Source organism: Camelina sativa, chromosome 1 (genome assembly GCF_000633955.1).
Source record: "Camelina sativa cultivar DH55 chromosome 1, Cs, whole genome shotgun sequence".
NCBI lineage: Eukaryota > Viridiplantae > Streptophyta > Magnoliopsida > Brassicales > Brassicaceae > Camelina > Camelina sativa.
Genome location: NC_025685.1, coordinates 6,561,537 through 6,580,991, shown reverse-complemented (window position 1 = coordinate 6,580,991; position 19,455 = coordinate 6,561,537). Strand labels below are relative to the sequence as shown.

Here is a 19,455-nt window from a genome sequence, read left to right as displayed (position 1 = left end):
CGGTTGAAGCTGGAGATCAAGCTTCAAGAGCTAGAAGTTGAATGGTGTGGAGGTTCTGAAACAATGGAGGAGATTCTAGCAAAGATCCAACAGAAAGAAGAAGCTACAGTGAAACGTGAACGAGCAATGGCTTATGCTTTCTCTCATCAGGTCAATGAAACTGAGACTTCAACTTAACATTGGTTCGTTGGTAGGTTTGTAACTTAGATAACATGTAGCTCAAGTAAATCTTCTGGTTTTTGTATTTTTTTTTTTTTCGCAGTGGAGGGCTAATGCTACACAGTATCTAGGTCAAGCTTCTTTTAACCTAGGTAAAGAAAGCTGGGGATGGAGTTGGAAAGAACGGTGGATTGCAGCTCGACCTTGGGAGATTAGGGCTCAATGCCACGTGACTAAACCGATCAAACCAGCTAAAAAACCGGAAAAATTATCACCCAATGTGTCAAAGACCTCTACTAAACCGGGTTTGCCAAACACCAAGGAAGTCAAAAATTCCAAAAAGCCTGGTTCCGAATGAGTTTGATTAAGCCGTTTTATGTTTTTTTACATATAAAAATTGTCTGGTTTGATTTCTTAATGCTTTGCTTTTCTATAAAATTGGTGGTTTAATTTCTTTTTGTATACACAAAACAAAACTCTTTTCCTAGTATTTTTTTATTAAACCAAGTTCTTTACATTTTAGTCTAATTTGGGCCTACTGTATTGGGCTTCAACGTTGTGAAAACGGCGACGTATCGTACGGATGCCAAATTGTGGAAAAATGTCATTCAGGTCTTCTTCTCTCTCTCTCTCTCTCTCTCTGTCGCTAAACATTTTAAGATCGCTTAGCTGGTTCGTTCGTGCATCTGATTTGGTGCTGTCTTAATTTTTCTTCCAAGAGTTGAGGTAATTTTGATTCTTTTCTTTCTTTTTTTTTTCGATTCTGAATCTCCTTCTTCTTGATTGTTGCTTAAATTAATCTTTGGTTATAATTGGATCGACCTTTCGTATTTTGCTGCAATTTCAATTGATTCTGGAAGAAGAAGGAGAAGAAAAAAAAACGACCTAATCATATTTGTTCACGTGAAAGGTTTTGAATTTATTGTGGTTATGATTGAGAGAGAGTTCATTTGAGTAAATCGATATTTGATTGAAAACGACCCCTTTTTATTTTCTACCCAGAAATTGAAAAGTTCGAAACTTTTTTTTGTTTTTAACATGGATCGATCTAATTCCAAAACTCTAAACTTTAATGTTTCAGGTCTTTTAAAAATCTAATCTTTCTTTGGTGGGTGAGGTGAAGAGATTTGTGGAATCAACCCGATTTTGTTCTGATTCGCAGATCTCAAATAGTTTTATAAGAAAATGAACAGAAACACAAGAATCGATATCCCTTCACCATCTTTAGCCACCGTCTCCGCCTCTGCAGACGGTGAGTTTAATGAAGACGACATCTTCGCAATCGACATATCTCACGCGCCTCCTCGTCATTCTCCCGTGTCGTCTCCGTCGCAGCATCATCATCATCATCATCATCATCCTGCTCGTCAGCTTCAGAGGAGCAAGAGCGGTTTGAAAAACGTTGAAGCTTCTGGTATCCTTGCCGCTCTTCCTGAATCCTCTGGAAACAGCAGTTACTTGAGTCATGTCTTTCACCACAAGCCTGCGGCTGTTCTCTCTACTTCTGTCTCCTCCACTGTTTCTCCATCGTCTTCTTCAGGTGGTGGTGGTGCATCTGCTGCTTCTTCGTCTTCATCTCGAGCTATCCCATCCGCGCCTAAACCTCCTCAAGAGAGGCTTCCGTTTTCAGCTTCTTTTATAGGTGGTGGTGGGAAGTATCCTCAGTCAGCTCCTGTTCAAGTGCCGTTAATGTCTTCCGCTATGATGAATCGCCATAAGAAGGAGTTTAAGCTGACTGATGTGGTGGATGATGATGAGGAGGAGGAAGAAGAAGGCGAAATGCTTCCGCCTCACGAGATTGTAGCTCGATCTTTGGCTCAGTCTTCGTTGTTATCTTGCTCGGTGCTTGAAGGAGCAGGAAGGACACTTAAAGGGAGAGATCTCAGGCAGGTAAGGAATGCTGTTTTCAGAAGAACCGGTTTCATAGATTGAGTTTTCTTTTTTCTTTCTTTTCAATTCAGAAAGACCATTCTTTAATTTGTTATCCCAATTGATGAACTTCTTTATCCCCTTATTTGGCCACTGAAACTTGTCAATGTGTATTGTTCATATATGTTGTCTACATTAGACGATTTGTTACTTCATATCAAAGAGATTGATGTGATTGCACATGTTTATAGTTGCTTTCATGCTTCACATGTTGATGTTTTGGTGACAGAGAAGGTTAGAGTTGTTTTGAGGTTTAAGTTTCACATTTATATGCAAGCCCTTTATGACAGTCTCTGAAGAAAGTTCTTGCATTATTTGAGCCATGAAAGTTATTTATATATGGTTCGCTGAGGTTGACACTGATCATATGATCTAAAATTGATTAATCTTCAAAGAGAAAATGATCACCTTTTGAGCTTTAATTGTGTTTCTTTTTGCAATACTGTATTTGGCTATTTGTTCCTTTCAAATTGGTATTCATGCAATTTATTTATGGACTTGTCTAGAGCCTAAAAGGCTGTGACTTTTTTTTAACTTGGATCTTTTGAATAAAGTAGTGAGATCTTACAAGAGTGAGAGAGGGGACCATTCTTAAAGCGACAGCTCTTTTAACAATTTTGGTTCCATCTTCCTCAAAATCCATCCCCAACCCATAAGATATTTTTAGGTTTAATGAGAAACGTTTTAATAGTTTGTACTGTACAATTGTCTTATAGAACGAGCTTGATGATACATATTTTTTTTTTTTCTTTTTTTGAATGCTTGATGATACATATTATCAGTTGACAAAAGAAAAGACAGAATAAACGGATAGGTTAGATATGATGTTTGAGAGTCATATGACTCATTAGACGTTAAATTGAAGAAGACGATTCCCTTTCTATCTTTTGGGTGTAACGTACTTTTTGACATCGCAACACATTGGTCTGGTGTGTGTTTATTACTACATCACATGAAAAGATGTTCCTTTTTAAACTAAAAGGTAAAGTTTAAATATTCTAATATAGTTATCTGTTATAGTAAGGTAAAATACATTTAGTACCAAGTGAATATTTGACTATAACTTGTAATAATCCAATATTATTAATGTCTAAAGAGAAGATTGACTAGTTTTATTGAACAACTTCCTTCATTTAGACCAACATGGGTGGCTCTCTATACCTATCTCATGTCCCCATTCTTTTACTCATCAAAGACAACATCACATTCAAGTTTGGTGGATCTCCTCCTACCACTAAAGTAGGTGAGAGAGAACAATTATTGACATCAGACATAGAATAACAATCATATTTTTACTCTTGTGAGTAAAGTTTCACTAGTAATTTAAGGGAACTGGCTAAACCCTCCTGATGTTCCAGAAGAAGAAACAATTCAAAAGTTACTGTTCATGGAAAATGACCAACTTATATCTATTGGGACCAAAGGTTTACGTTTTGAGAGAAAGAAATAGGAATCAACACCCTGGCTCATCTTGTTTAATAACAAGGATCTATCTTGAACAGAGCAGTTACCTATCTGATGAAAGCAGTAAAAGTGAAAGTTTAAGACTTTATTAGAAGAACAACCATGGAGTTACACAACAAGAACAGGGGAAACTGCAATTTCTCAAGTATCTAGGTTACTGCAGTAACAAGAGGATGATCGTGATGATGATACAAAAACATAACACAACAAGAAGCAAACCTTGGAATCTAACCATAATTGAGCTACAGAACAGTTGGTCTAACTGGTGAAAAAAAAAGATGAAAAATTACAAATGGCAAGGTCAGGATATTGGAAGAAGGAAGTCGAAGAACCTGAAGTTGTGGGTTTACACACTTGGTGTCCTTCTTCTTCCTCCCTTTCATCCTTTCCTTGCTTTTCAGGCCACTGAATCACACTAACCGAGAACGCCTTCCCTGTTCCGAACAATCTAAGTCAAGCTTCAATGTGCATGGAAGGCTTGACAAGCCCTGCAAAATGGTTTTATAAGTTCAATGACCAAACAACTACAAAAGTACTGAATTTGATGAATAAAAAGGACAGAACTTGGGATTAACCTGGAATGTGAAAGAGGATTAGTTTTCAATTGTTCAATGGCGAGAAATGGAGGAAGCAGAGGACGGCTTGTGGGTGAGACCGTCGTGCTGCTCCTCTTCTTGTCCCTGAAACCGTGCTGGTATGCGAAAACCGGAAGAGGATTCACCGGAGGCAAATCCGATTCCGGGGATTGCTGATTGGTGAACCGGCGGAGGAAGGTGGTGGTGGTGGTTGAGATCGTCGGTGGAGATGGATTGATGATGTTGGTGAGGATCAAACCAAGCACGGATCATGGGACTGTAACTGGACTGAAGGGGACCCCTCTGAGAATGAAGCTGTTGGCTTTGGCCAAGAACTGGCTGAAACGACGTCGTCGAGGAAGGAGGAGTAGGAGGAGGAGCGAACAGAAACCCTCCTCCGTTTCCTGTATCGGTTGCTCCGCCGCTGTTCCAAGCCACTAGTCTCTGAATCCTTCCGAATTCCGATGACTGTTGCTCCCAGCTCACCGAATTCGATGTGTCAAACCCTAACGGATTGCTCTGTCCGTAGAACAGAACAGGTTCGGAGGCGGAAGCAGAGGTGTGGTGGTTGTGGTTGTGGAGAAGCGACGGTGGACCATCCGGGAACGAATGCAGCGAGAGACGGAGATCTTGGTTTTGGCTATTAGTTCGAGAAAGCAAATCCGGCGGATGCTGATGATGATGGTAGTTGTGCATAAGCTGATGATGATTCGGAGGAGCCTCCGTTGAAGAACCAACCACCGGAAAAAACGACTTTATAGTGTCAGCTATCGAATCTGAATCCATAGACGGCGGGAGAAAACTCGGCTCGTTCTCGTTGTTGTTATTACTCGGATGCTCTGTTCCTCCTCCGTCGAATCCAACACCGAACTGAAGCTGTTGCTGCTGCTGCGGCGGAGGAGACGGCGAGATTTGGGTTTTGGCGGTGGTTCGTCTGGGTTTAGCGTTGGCAGCGGCTAGGCGAATAGCATCGGCGGGATTCCACGGAGGAAGCTCAGCGAGCTCGTCGATGGAAGTCTTAGCCTTTTTGATAAGCCAATCAACGGCTTTGCTAGGACGGTCGAAGCCAAGCCTGTCTTGAACATCGTAGAACTGAATCGCCGTGTGAGCAGAGAGCCTCACGCGCCGGTCACGTGGTCCTTTGGCCGTGCAGACTTTGCTGTGCCGATCTTTTCTTCCAGTGGACCGAACAATGTGACCACCTTGAACCTCAACAATCTCGCCGCATCCGCCGTCGGCCGCATCCGACGTAGTGCGGTGCCTCATTGAAGAAGGAGGACGCGGTGGTGGTGCTGGCGGGTGGAGGAATTCGTCTGACATTGATTGAGCATATTGAGGAAGCTCAGAGTCTTCGTCGAGACGGCGGCGACGGCGGCGACGGTGGTCGTCGTTAGAGGGTGAGGAATCCAGAGTAACTCAAAAAGGAAGTAACTCCCGCATACTTGCTCACAACCTCACCTTAAAATAAAAAAAAACCCTAACCCTAACCCTAAAAAAAACAGAGAAGGATAGAGCTCTAAACAATCCTAAGAAAGAAAGAAAGAAGAAGAAGAAGAGGTTTAATGCAAAATTGGAGACTAACCCATATCTGAAAAAAAACTCTCTTTTTTTTTTGGCTAATACTTAGTAAAAGGTCTCTCTTCTCTTGTTTGGTGTCTCTCAGTTGTTAATAGAAAGAAAACGCAAGAAGGAGACCAAAGAGATGAAGCAAGCGATGTGAGAGAGAGAGAAGAGACGAGAAGAAAGGGAGATGTGTAAATTGACCAATCAAGACAAAAAAAAAAAAAAAAACCAGAGAAAGCTTTTTTTTTCTTTTATTTTTCTGATATTTCTCGGGAAAATGTTTAAAAGAAAAGATATGGTAATTAAAAAAAAAAGAGAGAGTAAAAATAGAGAAGAAGAAGAAGAGGAGAGAGTGTTGTTTGTAGTGTAGGTAGATGATGACGCAATTGGGTAAGTTGACAGTGTTTCTTCTTTTTATTGGTCCTCTCACTAAAAAGAATCTCTCATCCCTCTTCCCACATTTAATTCTTTCCATTATTATTTTATTTAAATTTTTATAGTATTGTTCTTATTTACTTTCTTTCTTTTTTGGGCAATCAGAAGCTGAGTCGTTTCCCAAATGTATTCATAATTTATAAATTCTAAACAATGTTTAATGTGTAATATGTAGATATAACTATGTAAAAACTTCAAAATACAGCCAAACATGTACATAGTTAGCATACATATAAAATGAATTGCAGGGTGCAAACAAACAAAAAATGTCAGAAAAAAATAATACTACTACATTAGGTTCTTAGAATTCGTCTTTTCCAAAACCAAATTTGTCTCCCAAAATAAAAATTTTAAAAGGGTGTGTCTTTTATGCAAATCATTATGTTATTTTCTAATATACTATATTAAACAGATTAATTTAGTGTTATCTTATAGTATACACTAAGAATTACTAAGATGTATTGTAAACTTAAACCATCAAATATACGCGGGGTGTTATGTTTCGTCAGAGATACTTATTCGATACGAAAGAAAAACAAAAAATGGGGATTCTTTTGGTGGATATGTTCACATAATCACACATGTCTTAATTTGCACATATGATAGAAGGAAGAATGGAATTATATTTACCTAAATAAGATATAGGGATATCGTGTCAAGTTTTGTCATATTCTTACAGCTCCCAATTGCAAATTCTTGAATTTGAATTCAAATCGTTACACAATGATATTACTACAAGCCATCAAACTATATGTACGCATCAATTTAAAAGACAAAACGCAACAAATTTATATATCATCAGCGCAAGCGCATCATAATCGCGGACTTGTTATATAAAGTTGAAACTACTGGATGGAACTAGCTTAGCTATAGTAGTACTTTTTATTTTCAAGTTTCCAAATTCAATAAATGAATAAATACCCTAAAAAAAACTTATGGTGTAAGCTGGGTCAAGGTTCAATTCAACCTTTTTTTGCTTCTCAGTTTCTTTCTTTCCAAGGGTTGACCCAATACATTACTAATGGAAAAATACATAAAGCTTTATTGATGCTCCGATCCACTCTTCTCTCCACCTTTTTGTTGTAAGAATCTCAATAGTTAACTAAAGCAGATTTTTATTCGGAAAATCGAACTCGATCATTGAAGAATATAGTATAAGTTAAAACTATACAATTAGGCCTCTCTTTTTTTTTAACAAAAATAATTAGGGCTCTTTATACTATTATAGTCTATATCCTAAGATTTTATTTTTCTTATGATCTTCTTTTTTTTTGATGTTTTTAAAAATTCTTGTCTTATATTCTACTATAAACTAATAGGCAAAATGAGATCCTCGTTATTCTTTTTGTTCTAAAATCCATTTTTTTTCCTTTTTTCTTTTCTAATTGACTTGACGAAGTAATTGTTTTCACCTTAGACCATCTCCAATGGTTTTCTCTATTTTTTTCTTCTAGAGATTTTTATAATAGATGTGAGTTTTATTCCAACCCATCTCTATTCTCTCCTCTAAAATAGAGTTTTTCTATTCATAGAGAAACCCTTTATAGAAAAAAATAGAATTCCCCTATAAACAGAATAAAAAATAGCAATCTCTATTTTATAGGTGAAAATAGAGGTGGATTGGAATAAAGTTTACCTCTATTATAGGGACTCTCTATTATAGAGAAAAAAATAAAGAACCATTGGAGATGTTCTTATCGTATATGTCACCCAAATTCATATTAAAAAGGCAGTTTGAAATCAAAGAATACAAGAACGTAAAAATAAACTAATAAAGTGGAGTAAAAGACAATCTAAGCTTCAACGAAAATATATCTAAGATCTTGAGAATTTCTCAAGCTCTCAAAAATAATAATTGGTGGGACTCTATAATGCTTCTTGAATCCCAAACCAATTACCTATAATAACTCAGACAACTAATTCCATGTATGGAATATATTGTGGTTATATAATATATGTACCACAAAATAACTCCAGATTGGTGAAACACGAATAAATACAACAAACCTGTATTATTGTTCACACATTTGTAGCATATATAGTACTTGTATTTCAAAAAAAAAAAAAAAAAGTTGTAGCATATTAAATTTAAACACACGTACGATAAGCTAACATAAAAACTTTGACGCTAAGGATTATATCATTTACATTTTTTTGGACCAAATATTATTTACATTAAACTATACTATTTGTTCTAGTTGGGAAAATATACTATTATACAGCATTATTTGATAGTTTTAAACTATTTCATCTTATATTTTATAAAAAATTTAACCACCTAATTTAATGGAATAATAAATAGGAAAGTGACATATTAGCACTATATAAAAGGGTCGATTGACGAACCTAATACGAACACATTAAAATAATCAAACATAAACAACTCATAGTATTATATTTTTAAACATTAAATACTAAATAGGTTGTTTAGTAGAGAAAAAAGGAGAATATATGTCATCTCCCACGGTTGCATATTAATTAACTGTAAATCAAAGTAGCTTCCACTTGGAATCACGGTCACGATTCGCAACACAACAAAATAGAATGATTGCGAGAGATTTTAAGTTTTAATTATCAGAATTAGTGTTAAATACAATCAATGGTATTAAGCACAATAACGCCAATAGCTAATTTAAGAATACCATTGATTAATAACGTCAGTTTTAAGTATTTTGATCATCAAAAATAGTTGACAATATGGCCAACTAGGCAAATAGTATGTTAGTATGTATGGATCATCTTTCTTTTTTTTTCCCCCGAAAACTTTACATTTTATTTTTGTTAGAACAAAGATTTACGATTTAAAAGTTAATGAGACTTTTCAAGTATTCGACCACATGTTGTATATATGTATATTTTCTTTGTAATTTTACAGTAATCTTCGATGTGTTCGAAGACTTTCGGTATTAATTGGATTTTCCGAACGATGTATATAAGATCAACTGATACTTTACAATAAGGATTTTGTAGGAACTATTGACTATACTGCTGAGTGACCCATACCACTATTATCCGTAATGGAACCAGAGCGGACGTGTGACTATGGTTGGAATGTGTTTTCATAAACAAGAGAAGAAATGTATATACGGTGTAAAGACTCTATAGTTTGCTCTTCGAGCATTAAGAAGGTCGTAGTAGAATACTATTAAAAAAAACCAAAACAAGTACAATTATCTTCTTTTCTTAAACAATGTCAAAAGAGATCTTTATTAATGACCGATGTTATGGAGATAAAATATAAGTAACATGGAGAGACAATGGTTTGCAGGATATTCATGACTCTTTTGGTAGTCTGTCATCGTTCACTCGTCAGTAATATAAAAATGAAAACATGCAAGTTGGAATGATGTTTCGAGAATCGTCATCAGTAAGTAAGTAAAAACTTACAATCAAATTAGATACTATTTTAGTATTGATTGTCCTATTTTGTTGGTCAAAGATTAGATACGAAAGATGTATAAGTAGAACATTTTTTTCTGTTGTTGGACAGCCTTTTGTGTGAATTATTATGGTTTGAGTATTGAGTTGTAGCAATTTAGAGAGGAAGCCGACCCAATTTGATTTGTTTTAACAATGTTAAGGAGTGAACATGCAAAAACAAAACTCATCGGCAAAGTTTTGAAAAGACACGTAATGTCGGATTTGGCACGTAGGACATGACTTCTTATGATGACCTGGCGACACGAGACATGCTCAACTGGTTCTCGAGCGAATTTGACAGTAAAAAGGGTAAAACCGTGATTTTTGATTAAGAATTTTACCCCTATTACTGTCAAATAAAATTCGTGTTTTTTTTTTTTTGGAATTTTATATATCATCGATAGTACCATTCGGATCAGTTCTATAAAATCAGTTGTCTCTATGTTTCCTTTATCCTCAAAAAACATTAAAAAAAAATTGATTAAATATTTGTACGTTTTTATTTATTTTTCTTTTGTTATGAATAAATAATAAACACCCTTCTGTCCATTCGCTATCAAAATTATTTTGTTTTTTCTATCGATATAATTTGTCAGTTTCCAAGGGTCCTCTATTGATTTACTACCATTTTTGTTGTTATTGTTGTTGTGTTTATCCCTTAATATCACTTCAAATTATAAGATAGTTCTATGTTATCACGACATATAAGATAGATTTGAAGAGTACAAGCAAATCACTAAATACATTGTTGATATGAAAAAAAAGGTGTCCAGTTAAATCAAAAGATCGAAATATTGTAATTATATTTGTATAATTATAAACTGTTTACAAACAGAGAAGGAACATGATTAGCATTCTGGTTTTTGTATAGTTAGTTCGAAGAATCATCATTTTCGTTGGTTATTATAGCTTCATGACTTTTGGTTGGGTCAGTCGGATGTATTGTCCGTTTTAGGTTTAAGACCGGAATAGTAAAAGCCGTAGAGACCAAGCTTTTCTGATGATGCATCTCTTGGTGTTGAAGCTATTAAGACAAGCTCTACACGTCAATCATGAGGATCTCTTAGCTGGGATTTGATATATTTTCAGTATTGATTAGGTCTTCTCAGTATAAGTATTTGTTTTCGTGTCATTAGGTCAATTTAGGTGGTTTAAGAGATGATTTCACATTGAGTCGTGGTGTGTTATCTATCTCACTGTGGTTAAAAAATGCAATGGTTTTCGATTAGGTAGCATTGGATCCGCTAGTGTTCTAGGGTTGTACTTGATTAACCATTGCATTTATTTTGGTCTAAATCTATAGAGGTGAATGTAATGTAACGTTTGATTTGGTTGTAACAATTTGGTTAATGAAAATTTGATGGTGATCCAAAAAAAAAAAAACCTGAGAAGGAACATGAAAAAAGGTGAGACATTGAGAAGGGACATGACGTCCTTTGACTCTCTCGCTTCTTTTGACACCATCTATCTCTATTCATTCAATCAAAGTGTATGTAAGAAAAATAAAAATCATAAAGACAGAAAGGCTCGTGATCCAACAATATCAATATCAACAAGTACACTTTCACCTGTCTCTATGTAATGTAAATAATGCAACTTATTATATGAATAGTTCGTCCAAATAATGCAACTCACAACAGTTTGTTTTTTTATTCTGTGAACAAGAATAATAAGAGCACCACGTTTCATTCCTCAAAAGGGTCAAGATGAATCGTAGCTTCCATAACAACAGTGGTTTAAAAAAAAAACTTACTACCACAGTTTTCCCACTGGTTCCTAAAGAGCAGAAGACAACTCGATCTACCTAAAATTGGAAAGACAACATGATTAACCTAAAGTTAAGTCCTAAAGAGCAAAAACTCATTGGTTGGGAAATTTAGATTCCCTTGGTTGGTGATGGAGGATTTGAGTTGAGGGCTTCTCTAAGCCTTTCTTTTCACAGTCTGAGAGTGGCCCAAGATCTAGCACTTCCTCCACTCGGTTTTTTCCCAGTCTTACCAACAAAATCACAAGGAGACAAGGGGTCAATGACCATTATAATCTATATAATCTGATGATTTTAATTGAACGTTTATAGTTTTTGGGACACTCATTACCTTTGAGGTGAAGAAAGGAAGCTTGATGATGCTAGAATGGACGAATGAGCATTCCACCACATCTGGAACACCGTCGAGTCCTTTGAAGCATGCATCAGCATTCTAACTTTGTTTTCAGCTTCTACATACATGGTCCAAGTTTTACAAGTATCACCTCACAGTCTCACACTCACACATACGTGCAAGTCCAGATTTTAGTGTATTTTGTAAATATAGAGTTGAGTCTTCATTATTAGGTGAATATTACCTTTTCAATATGTTGGTACTTTTTCAGCTTGGGCTGAAATTTAAAATGATGAGCCGGATAAAGAATAGCCGGCCCATATTTGTATATGCTTACATTTGTTGTTCTTGAGAAAAGTTACTGTTCTAATATTTGAGTATTTTATTGCAGCCAAGAAACATGATTGGGCAAATCAGAAGTTGAACTCGGAAGAAGCAAAACTATCAAAGTATCAACTGTGCGAGGTAGGTTACGAACTTCATGCTAGCAGAATTGAGGAATTAAGAGGAATCAACATCAAAAGGAAGCACTAACACCGATTTAGGATATAAACTAAGAAAAACAAAACGCAAGAGAGTAAAAAGTTCTAACCATGCCACAGTGTTACTTAGGCTCTCCTCTCACATAATACCAGGACTGATAAAACACTCGAGATAAAAAGGAGTTTTTAAGTCTTGCTATTGCACTCTCTCTTCCTCAAATTATCTATACACAGCCCAGAATGCATGATTAAAATAGGAAACCACGACTGCTTCAACCCTGGTAGGGGTTCCCGCTGCCATCCCGGTTTGGTGGATAGTTGTTCTGGTACTGTGGCTGCTGCATTCCACCACTCTGCTGCTGGTAGTTGTTGTTCTGTGGTGCTGCTCCTCCATAGTTAGGAGGTGGTGATCCTCCATAGTTTGGTGGCGGTGGTCCTCCATAGTTTGGTGGCGGTGGTCCTCCATAGTTTGGCGGTGGTCCTCCTCCATAGTTTGGTGGTGCTCCTCCCATGTTGTTTGCTGGTGGTGCTCCTCCATAGTTAGGTGGCGGCCTCTGTCCACCCATGTTGTTTTGTGGCGGTGGTCCTCCATAGTTTGATGGTGGCCTTTGTCCTCCCATGTTGTTCGGTGGTGGTGGTCCTCCGTAGTTCTGCCCCATGTGTGGAGGAGGTGCGGAGCCACCCATGTGTGAAGGAGGCGGGGGTCCTCCCATGTGTGGAGGAGGAGGAGGGGGTCCTCCCATTGGAGGACGTTGAGGAGGAGGGCCTCCTGCCATGTTCTCTCTTCTCCTCTCAAAGTTTCTGCTTCTATCAGAGTTACCGCGAGGACGGTCGTTGCGTCTGTTTCTTTCATTTGCTCGAGCATTGTTCCTTATCCACTCCTCATGATACTTAGGATCATAAGGAACAGCCTTCCCATCGATGAAAGGTTCCCCTGAAAGTCAATTTTTTTAAAACAACCCGCATCAAACAAATTCTAAATAAGGATCATCAAACGATTAAAGCTCTCAACAAAGCAACATCACTGCGACTTCTAACACACCAGCCTCAAAATAGATATCACTAATCAATTCTAACATATGCACCCTTAATTTATTTTCAGAACTGTTGTTTAACTATAGATAGATGTCGGCCCTATGTGCCAACATATAACACAAAAACATGGAGCAAGTAACGAGTCCACAGAGCGAACACTAGCGACATATAGCTCCTCTTATTAAAAATTTAAAACCAGCAAAAAGTATAATGGTCGAGCAAAGCTTGTCAGGTTGTGAATTAGATAACACACACTAAGCCTTACCTCCGTAGTCTTTGTTCCTCACATCCAGGTAAGAATCAGGAAGAACCCAGCGCACCTTTGGCAACTCTGGAGAGTTACATAAACAAATGAGAAGGCGGATTTGAACACATAAAATGGGTAAAAATTAAAACCAAAGAAGGCAAAGGGTTTACCTTTAATCTTGTGAGAAAGATCTTCTGACACGAGAGCTCCAAAAGCATAGTAACACCTAGTTGAAACCGAGTAGATCTTCATCCTAGCTTCTTCTTCACTGAAATATCCAAAACGAGATATATAAATATCATACAAGAGCTTCAAAATGATCCAAGCAAACACACAGATCCAATCGTACCAACTCTATATAGAACAATTAAGGTAGTGGATTCCTCACTTCATAAAAACCCTAAAATCCCTAAAAATAAATTAGGGGTTTACCTGCCTACAATCTGAGCTAGGGTTTTGATGTAGCTGTCAATGATCTCGTCTCTAGTAGGTTCACCCTCAGGTGGCTCAACGACGACAAGCCAGTGCTCGAAATCGCAACCATCGAGAAGGATCGTCTCCTTTGGTGGCCTATTAGACCAGTTGGGATTCGGATCGCTGAGAGAAGACGACGTAGCCTGAGTCGAGAGACCTTTCACGGACACGAGGCCACCACGGACAACGGAGGAGAAAGCGGCGACGAGAGGACGGGAACGGCTGAGCAGAGACGACGTGTAAAGAGAAGAAGCCGGGGTTTTGGCGAGAGGAGCAGATGAAGCGAAGGATCTCGTGAACAGGAACGAAAGAGATTTCGCCGGTCGGCTAAGAAAGGAGCGAGAAATGGTATAAGTCGCCATGGATGGGTTTCGCAGATGAAAACCCTAGGGGGGGGGGAGTGAGGGATTAAGTTTAGGAATGAAATCGAGGGTTTTGTGAGGGTTTAATATACTAGATTATGCTTCGAGGACATTTTCGGTATTTTTATATCCGAACCAACAGCAGCGAAATCTACGGTTATACCCCTTGATCTTATCAGATGGAATCAAATTGCCCTCAATTTTAACAAAAATTGCAATCATACACATTTTTTGCTAATAATTTAAGTGACATTTACTCTCTTTTTAAAAGATAAAACTTAAAAAGTATGATAAATATTACGCCAAAGCTAAATATTGGGGCAGATTCGTATTTTATAGTTATTGTTAGGTGAATTTGGTGAAAAAAGTGTGACTAAAAATAAATACCTCTCCATACAAGATAATATCTTCTTCCAGCAAAGCCTCTAACTCATGCAGAGGGTTAACGACATATTGGCCACATTGGCACATACATAGAAGAATCTCGTTTACTTTATTCATTACTTTTTTTCATTTATTTAAAGGACATACAGCTACAGACCAACCAAAGCTCATATGTCATATCACGAAAGTAACTAATCACCAATGCATATTTATAACTCAAGAGGCAAAAAGCCTTCTTTTATTCAAGTCATTTCATTGTTTGAAAATCACACAAGTGTTGCCTTAGCTAGCTGAAGCGCTTTCTCTCTCCCATAAAACTTCTCCACAATCGCAAGTGAGAACTCCATTGCGGTCCCTGGAGCTCTGCTCGTTATCACATTTCCATCCACCACGACTCTGTGCTCAGTGTGACTCTGGTCTGAAAGTTTGTCGCTCACCCTTGGGTGAGTAGTAGCCTTCTTACCCTATACAAAACATGTCACTTATATATCTCAGTTTCATGACTTGAATATACAACAATTCTAGCACTGTTTTGATTTATGCACCTTGAGTAAACCATTAGGTTCGAAGACGTAAGCAGGCGATGCGCAGATTCCTCCAAATGGTTTGTTTGCTTCTGCTTGTTTCTTTAACATACTCACCAGTTTCTCGCAGCTCGCGAATCTTGGAGCACCGTTAAGACCGCCCTGTAGTTCATCAAAGAAGTTGGATTATTTTTTTGGTTATATGTCAATGAATCTCAAAATGTTCATCTTTTGAGAGTTGGCACTTACAGGCAACACAATCAGATCGAACGACTTCTCTGCAACCTCATCAAGAAGCACATCTGCAACTAGCTTAGCTTTTTGAGATCCTACAACTTCCAAACTGTTACCAATAGCAGCAATCACAACATTGGCTTTTGCACGCCTCAGGATATCTACAAGCGCAATAGCTTCAACTTCCTCTGACTGCTCTGCAATGGGTACGAGAATCTGCAAAACAGGAAAACATTATCTTTCTGACTCATAAACGACTGTTGATCAAGAAAGACAAAACCTTTACAACACAGCATGTCCCTGGGAATCCGTATAACGATCAAACAGATATTTTCTTGACAAAATATTAAAAGACCAAGTGGAGAGGCAACTGAACTCTGTACCTGTGGTGTATCTTCGAATGACCAGTTGGTTTGGTTAAGCTCAGTAAAAGTAAACTCCTCACCAGGGTTAGGACGAACGAGCTGATTTCAAAAGGAGAACTGGTAAGTCTAAGAAGATGTGACAAAACAAGTGTAGAAGAGTCAGAGACAAAACATACCAAGACACTTAAGAGTTCATCAACTTTCTCTTTCCCATACAACTGCTCTATAAGCGTGATGGAGAATTCAATGGTTGTTCCTGGTCCACGACTGGTCACTATTCTTCCATCTATCTGCACCCTTGACTCAACAGCAGTGGCACAAGTAGCCGCAAGTTTCTCCATAAAAACAGGGTAACCCGTTGCCTGTAAGGAAACCCCATGTAATATCCAGACATTAGACAAGAATTGAAAACAAGATAAACAAACGTTCTTGGATATATCACTTCCGACTTACTTTCTTGCCTTCAAGCAGACCCCAAGTACCAAGAGCCAACGCAGGAGCACAACAGATAGCTGCGTTAAGTCGTCCATCTGAGTCTTGTTTCTTTACCATGTTCTCTAAAGGTTTACAGTTTTTAAGAGTCTCGCCACCGGGAAGCCCTCCCTTTAACCGATCATATAATCAACAACACAATTCTCATTAGTTGATATCGATCCACTTGTTTTCTGTCCTTAATTCTCAGATCACACGCAAAGAAAGTGTTAAAACTAGCATAGAGACTTACGGGGAGAACAATAAGGTCGAAAACAGAGTCGGTGATATCAGAGAGAAGAGTATCAGCGACCATCTTGATGCCATGACAAGCATCAACACCAACTTGAGTCTCGACGGAAGCCACCGTCACGTCAGCACCACCTGGACGCAACACGGTGATTATCGCCACCGCTTCTAGAGGCTCCGTACCGTGTGCAATAGGGATCAAAACCTAAAAAGATGCCAAGAAACCTCGGATAAATTAATATAAGATCATCAAAAAAAATCGTTACGTACGATGAGAGTGAAAAAAAGAAGTATGATCTGGTGATCTTGAAGAAACCACACCCACCGTCTTCGTAGATGGGGCCATAGTTGCGGAGGTTTAGAGAAAGAGATGGTAGAATCAACAAGAAGAGAGAAATGGAGTTTAGTGGAGAAGAAAGGAGTGTAACTGATATATAGGGTTAAAATAGTGTTCAAGTGACGATGCCATTTACGACTTTCCGTTTTTATCACTTTACTTCTACGAGCCTCAAAAACACAAGAAAACTGACGTATGCGATGACGTAATCAATTAATCATAGAAGAAAAGTAAACTCGGTGGATACGTGTCAAGCATTCACTGGTGGACCGTGGCGATGGTTTCTCTTTAATCTTTCCACGTCATATATTGGATAAAATCATTTTAAAAGCCACTTTGTTTATCGGTGACGCCGAAGTTGGCGAGAGAAAGAAGAAAAAAGTGTTGATCCACACCACAACGAGATCACGTCCTGGTTCTTACTTTTGTGGAAGCATGTGCTGTTGTTTTGATATTAATTTGTACTAGTGTAAACCGGACGAACTTCTGAACCGGGAGATGTTTTGTTCGATCTCTCTATAGTGTTCCAATGATTAGTGGCTTTATACGGTAGTGTTAACGGGTCAAAAAAGTACCCTTTTAAATAGCTATGTTAACGTGCAATTTGTTACTAAGCCTAATCAGAGAAGAGATGATCCCATTACTTATGATCTGCTACGAGGTCAACTAAGAGGTTGTTCCGATGGTTTTTGGATTGAATCGATGATGAATTCAAAGAAGAGTCGACGATTTATTTTGTTTGGGTTGAGATTCCAAACCACAAACATTTTTCAGTTTGTTTCACTGAAAGTTGAAACTTGAAAGCATTAATTTTGGCCATTCATGCATCACTTTATATTTACAGTACTTGAATGTGATTAGACAGTTACAGTTTCTTAAAGCATTATTATTTTCTTGGTTTATAAGTCAGATGTGAAAAATGGTGAGTTTTGTGATGATCAATTATAGTTTCTAAGCCAACGTACAACAAACAATAAAATTTAATAAATAGTATCCATTATCCGGTCCAACGCATTATAAGAAACTCAAAGTTTTAGATATGATAATGACTTTTGTAAAATAAAATTTATTATAACGATGACAAGAATTATACCAAACTTCACTTTACAGTATATTGTTTGTTTTTTTTGTTGGTCAAAACTCAATCCCTAGAACAGAGTTAATTAAACTCTATGGCAGAGTGAGACAATCAAAACACTGAGAGCAGACTTTGCAATGGAATCAGCTAAAACAGTTGAAGAACTAGAAACAAAGTAAAAGGAGGTAGAAAAGTTAAGAGAGACCACAATGAGAAGATGCCATGTAGGATTCCCTTCAGGCTTCAGCTCGTTTGAGTCTTCACGAAAGCAAAGAGGTGAAACGAGGGTCTGCGAGTCAGACCAAATTAAACTAAATTATAAAGTCACATGTGTTTCTGTTTTTAAACATGTTTTGATCGCTTCGTTGGTCCAAAATATTTCAATTACAAATAAGAATTTAAGATTAAGAAGAATGTCTTAGTACAGAAGAAAGCCACATATATATAACCAACAGGTCCAACACACGTGGTTCAAGAGTCGTAACTCGTAAGTGAATCGAATTAGCAAATGAGGTCTACCATGCATCTGAAAAAAAAAGAATCCTTTATAATCATTGTTAATTCTTAAAATGACAAAAGTATCTGGAATTTATCCCGGTTATAAAAAAGTAATAATAATTTTCACCAACCAAAGTCGTTTCCATCGTACTACACGTACTTTTTTGGATTTCTCATATGTATGTCAAAAATCGAATCAAGAAACAAATACAATATCTCAAGATTCGAATCCTTATTTGCTTATTAAAACAAAACATCTTATAACCAATGTGTTGACATTTTAACCTTTTACCAAAATAATCATGTATGTGTTCACTTTTTTTTATATATTTTTTTGGGCAAACAAAAGCTAAATAATGTGTTCACAGAATAAGTTAAAATAACGTGTTTATATATGTTCAACAACAAAGCTGGTCGTCCATCATGGCATGCACCTATGTGATCATGTTATCGTTAAGACACGTAAAGATTCCGCCGCGCAAATTACTAAACATCCAATCTACTTAACTTATAAACGATAAAACCAAGTAACGATCGGTCATGATGACTGATTTTTCAAAGGAAAAGAAGAAAAAAACATAAGATGAAATGATTTAAAAACGACAACGAAAAACAAACAAAAAAAACCGTTAAGAATCTGGCAATTAACTATGCCTGTTTTTTGTTTTTTTTTTGTTTTTAAAGTTTTTCTGTTTTGTTGTTCGTCAATAGTGAATTTACCAAAAAAAACTCTGTGACGAACTTAAAACAATAGCCATTAATTGGCTTACCATAGTGAAGTGATATATGGTCGTCGTCAGTCACTGGATTACGAACATGAGAAATATTTGTGTGTGTTTAATTTCATGTAATAAAATCGTACTAATAAAAAGTATCTCAGTATATAACCGTACGTAACTAGTCTGGTCCGTTTGTCAACAGAGAGAGTGTGTAAAAAAAAATGTAAGATTGCCTTTTTCAGTAAAATGAAGAGGAGAGAAAAAAAATAAAATAAAGAAAGATGAAAATACGAAAGATGCCTTTTTTTTTTTTGGTGACAGCACACAAATGGGAAAAAATGAAATAGAGGAA

At 37.2% G+C, this 19,455-nt stretch overlaps 4 protein-coding genes across 4 annotated transcripts in view; 1 reads left to right on the top strand and 3 right to left on the bottom strand.

The window, feature by feature from the left end:
* LOC104779736 overlaps positions 1 to 2,295 on the top strand; it is a gene marked incomplete in the record, with an annotated part of 7,250 nt that extends 4,955 nt beyond the window's left edge. The window contains 3 exon segments of the mRNA XM_019246363.1: positions 58 to 150; positions 263 to 885; positions 1,020 to 2,295. Coding sequence (XP_019101908.1) covers positions 1,345 to 2,091 — 747 coding nt within the window.
* LOC104779728 (transcription factor TCP4) lies at positions 3,617 to 5,889 on the bottom strand. The gene is made up of 2 exons (XM_010504125.2): positions 4,128 to 5,889; positions 3,617 to 4,040 (listed from the first exon to the last, which is right to left on the bottom strand). The coding sequence occupies exon 1, from the start codon at positions 5,445 to 5,447 to the stop codon at positions 4,161 to 4,163; it is 1,287 nt and encodes a 428-aa protein (XP_010502427.1). The 5' UTR covers positions 5,448 to 5,889; the 3' UTR covers positions 3,617 to 4,040; positions 4,128 to 4,160.
* Positions 12,138 to 14,316, bottom strand: LOC104779717 (multiple organellar RNA editing factor 8, chloroplastic/mitochondrial). Its single transcript, XM_010504118.2, has 4 exons — positions 13,841 to 14,316; positions 13,579 to 13,676; positions 13,427 to 13,492; positions 12,138 to 13,060 (listed from the first exon to the last, which is right to left on the bottom strand). Exons 1-4 carry the CDS (start codon positions 14,242 to 14,244, stop codon positions 12,399 to 12,401), a joined length of 1,230 nt encoding a protein of 409 aa, XP_010502420.1. The 5' UTR covers positions 14,245 to 14,316; the 3' UTR covers positions 12,138 to 12,398.
* LOC104779710 (protein DJ-1 homolog A-like) lies at positions 14,715 to 16,920 on the bottom strand. Its single transcript, XM_010504110.2, has 8 exons — positions 16,797 to 16,920; positions 16,476 to 16,676; positions 16,205 to 16,354; positions 15,928 to 16,113; positions 15,770 to 15,850; positions 15,402 to 15,602; positions 15,174 to 15,314; positions 14,715 to 15,092 (listed from the first exon to the last, which is right to left on the bottom strand). Exons 1-8 carry the CDS (start codon positions 16,815 to 16,817, stop codon positions 14,895 to 14,897), a joined length of 1,179 nt encoding a protein of 392 aa, XP_010502412.1. The 5' UTR covers positions 16,818 to 16,920; the 3' UTR covers positions 14,715 to 14,894.

Coding starts and splice junctions, on each gene's coding strand:
- LOC104779728 (XM_010504125.2), bottom strand. CDS start 5,447: ATGTCAGACGAATTCCTCCACCCGCCAGCACCACCACCGCGTCCTCCT.
- LOC104779717 (XM_010504118.2), bottom strand. CDS start 14,244: ATGGCGACTTATACCATTTCTCGCTCCTTTCTTAGCCGACCGGCGAAA. Junction 13,677..13,840: donor CTAGCTCAGATTGTAGGCAG/GTAAACCCCTAA, acceptor TGGATATTTCAG/TGAAGAAGAAGCTAGGATGA. Junction 13,493..13,578: donor TCTTTCTCACAAGATTAAAG/GTAAACCCTTTG, acceptor GTAACTCTCCAG/AGTTGCCAAAGGTGCGCTGG.
- LOC104779710 (XM_010504110.2), bottom strand. CDS start 16,817: ATGGCCCCATCTACGAAGACG. Junction 15,851..15,927: donor ATGAACTCTTAAGTGTCTTG/GTATGTTTTGTC, acceptor TTTTGAAATCAG/CTCGTTCGTCCTAACCCTGG. Junction 15,093..15,173: donor AACCTAATGGTTTACTCAAG/GTGCATAAATCA, acceptor TGTTTTGTATAG/GGTAAGAAGGCTACTACTCA.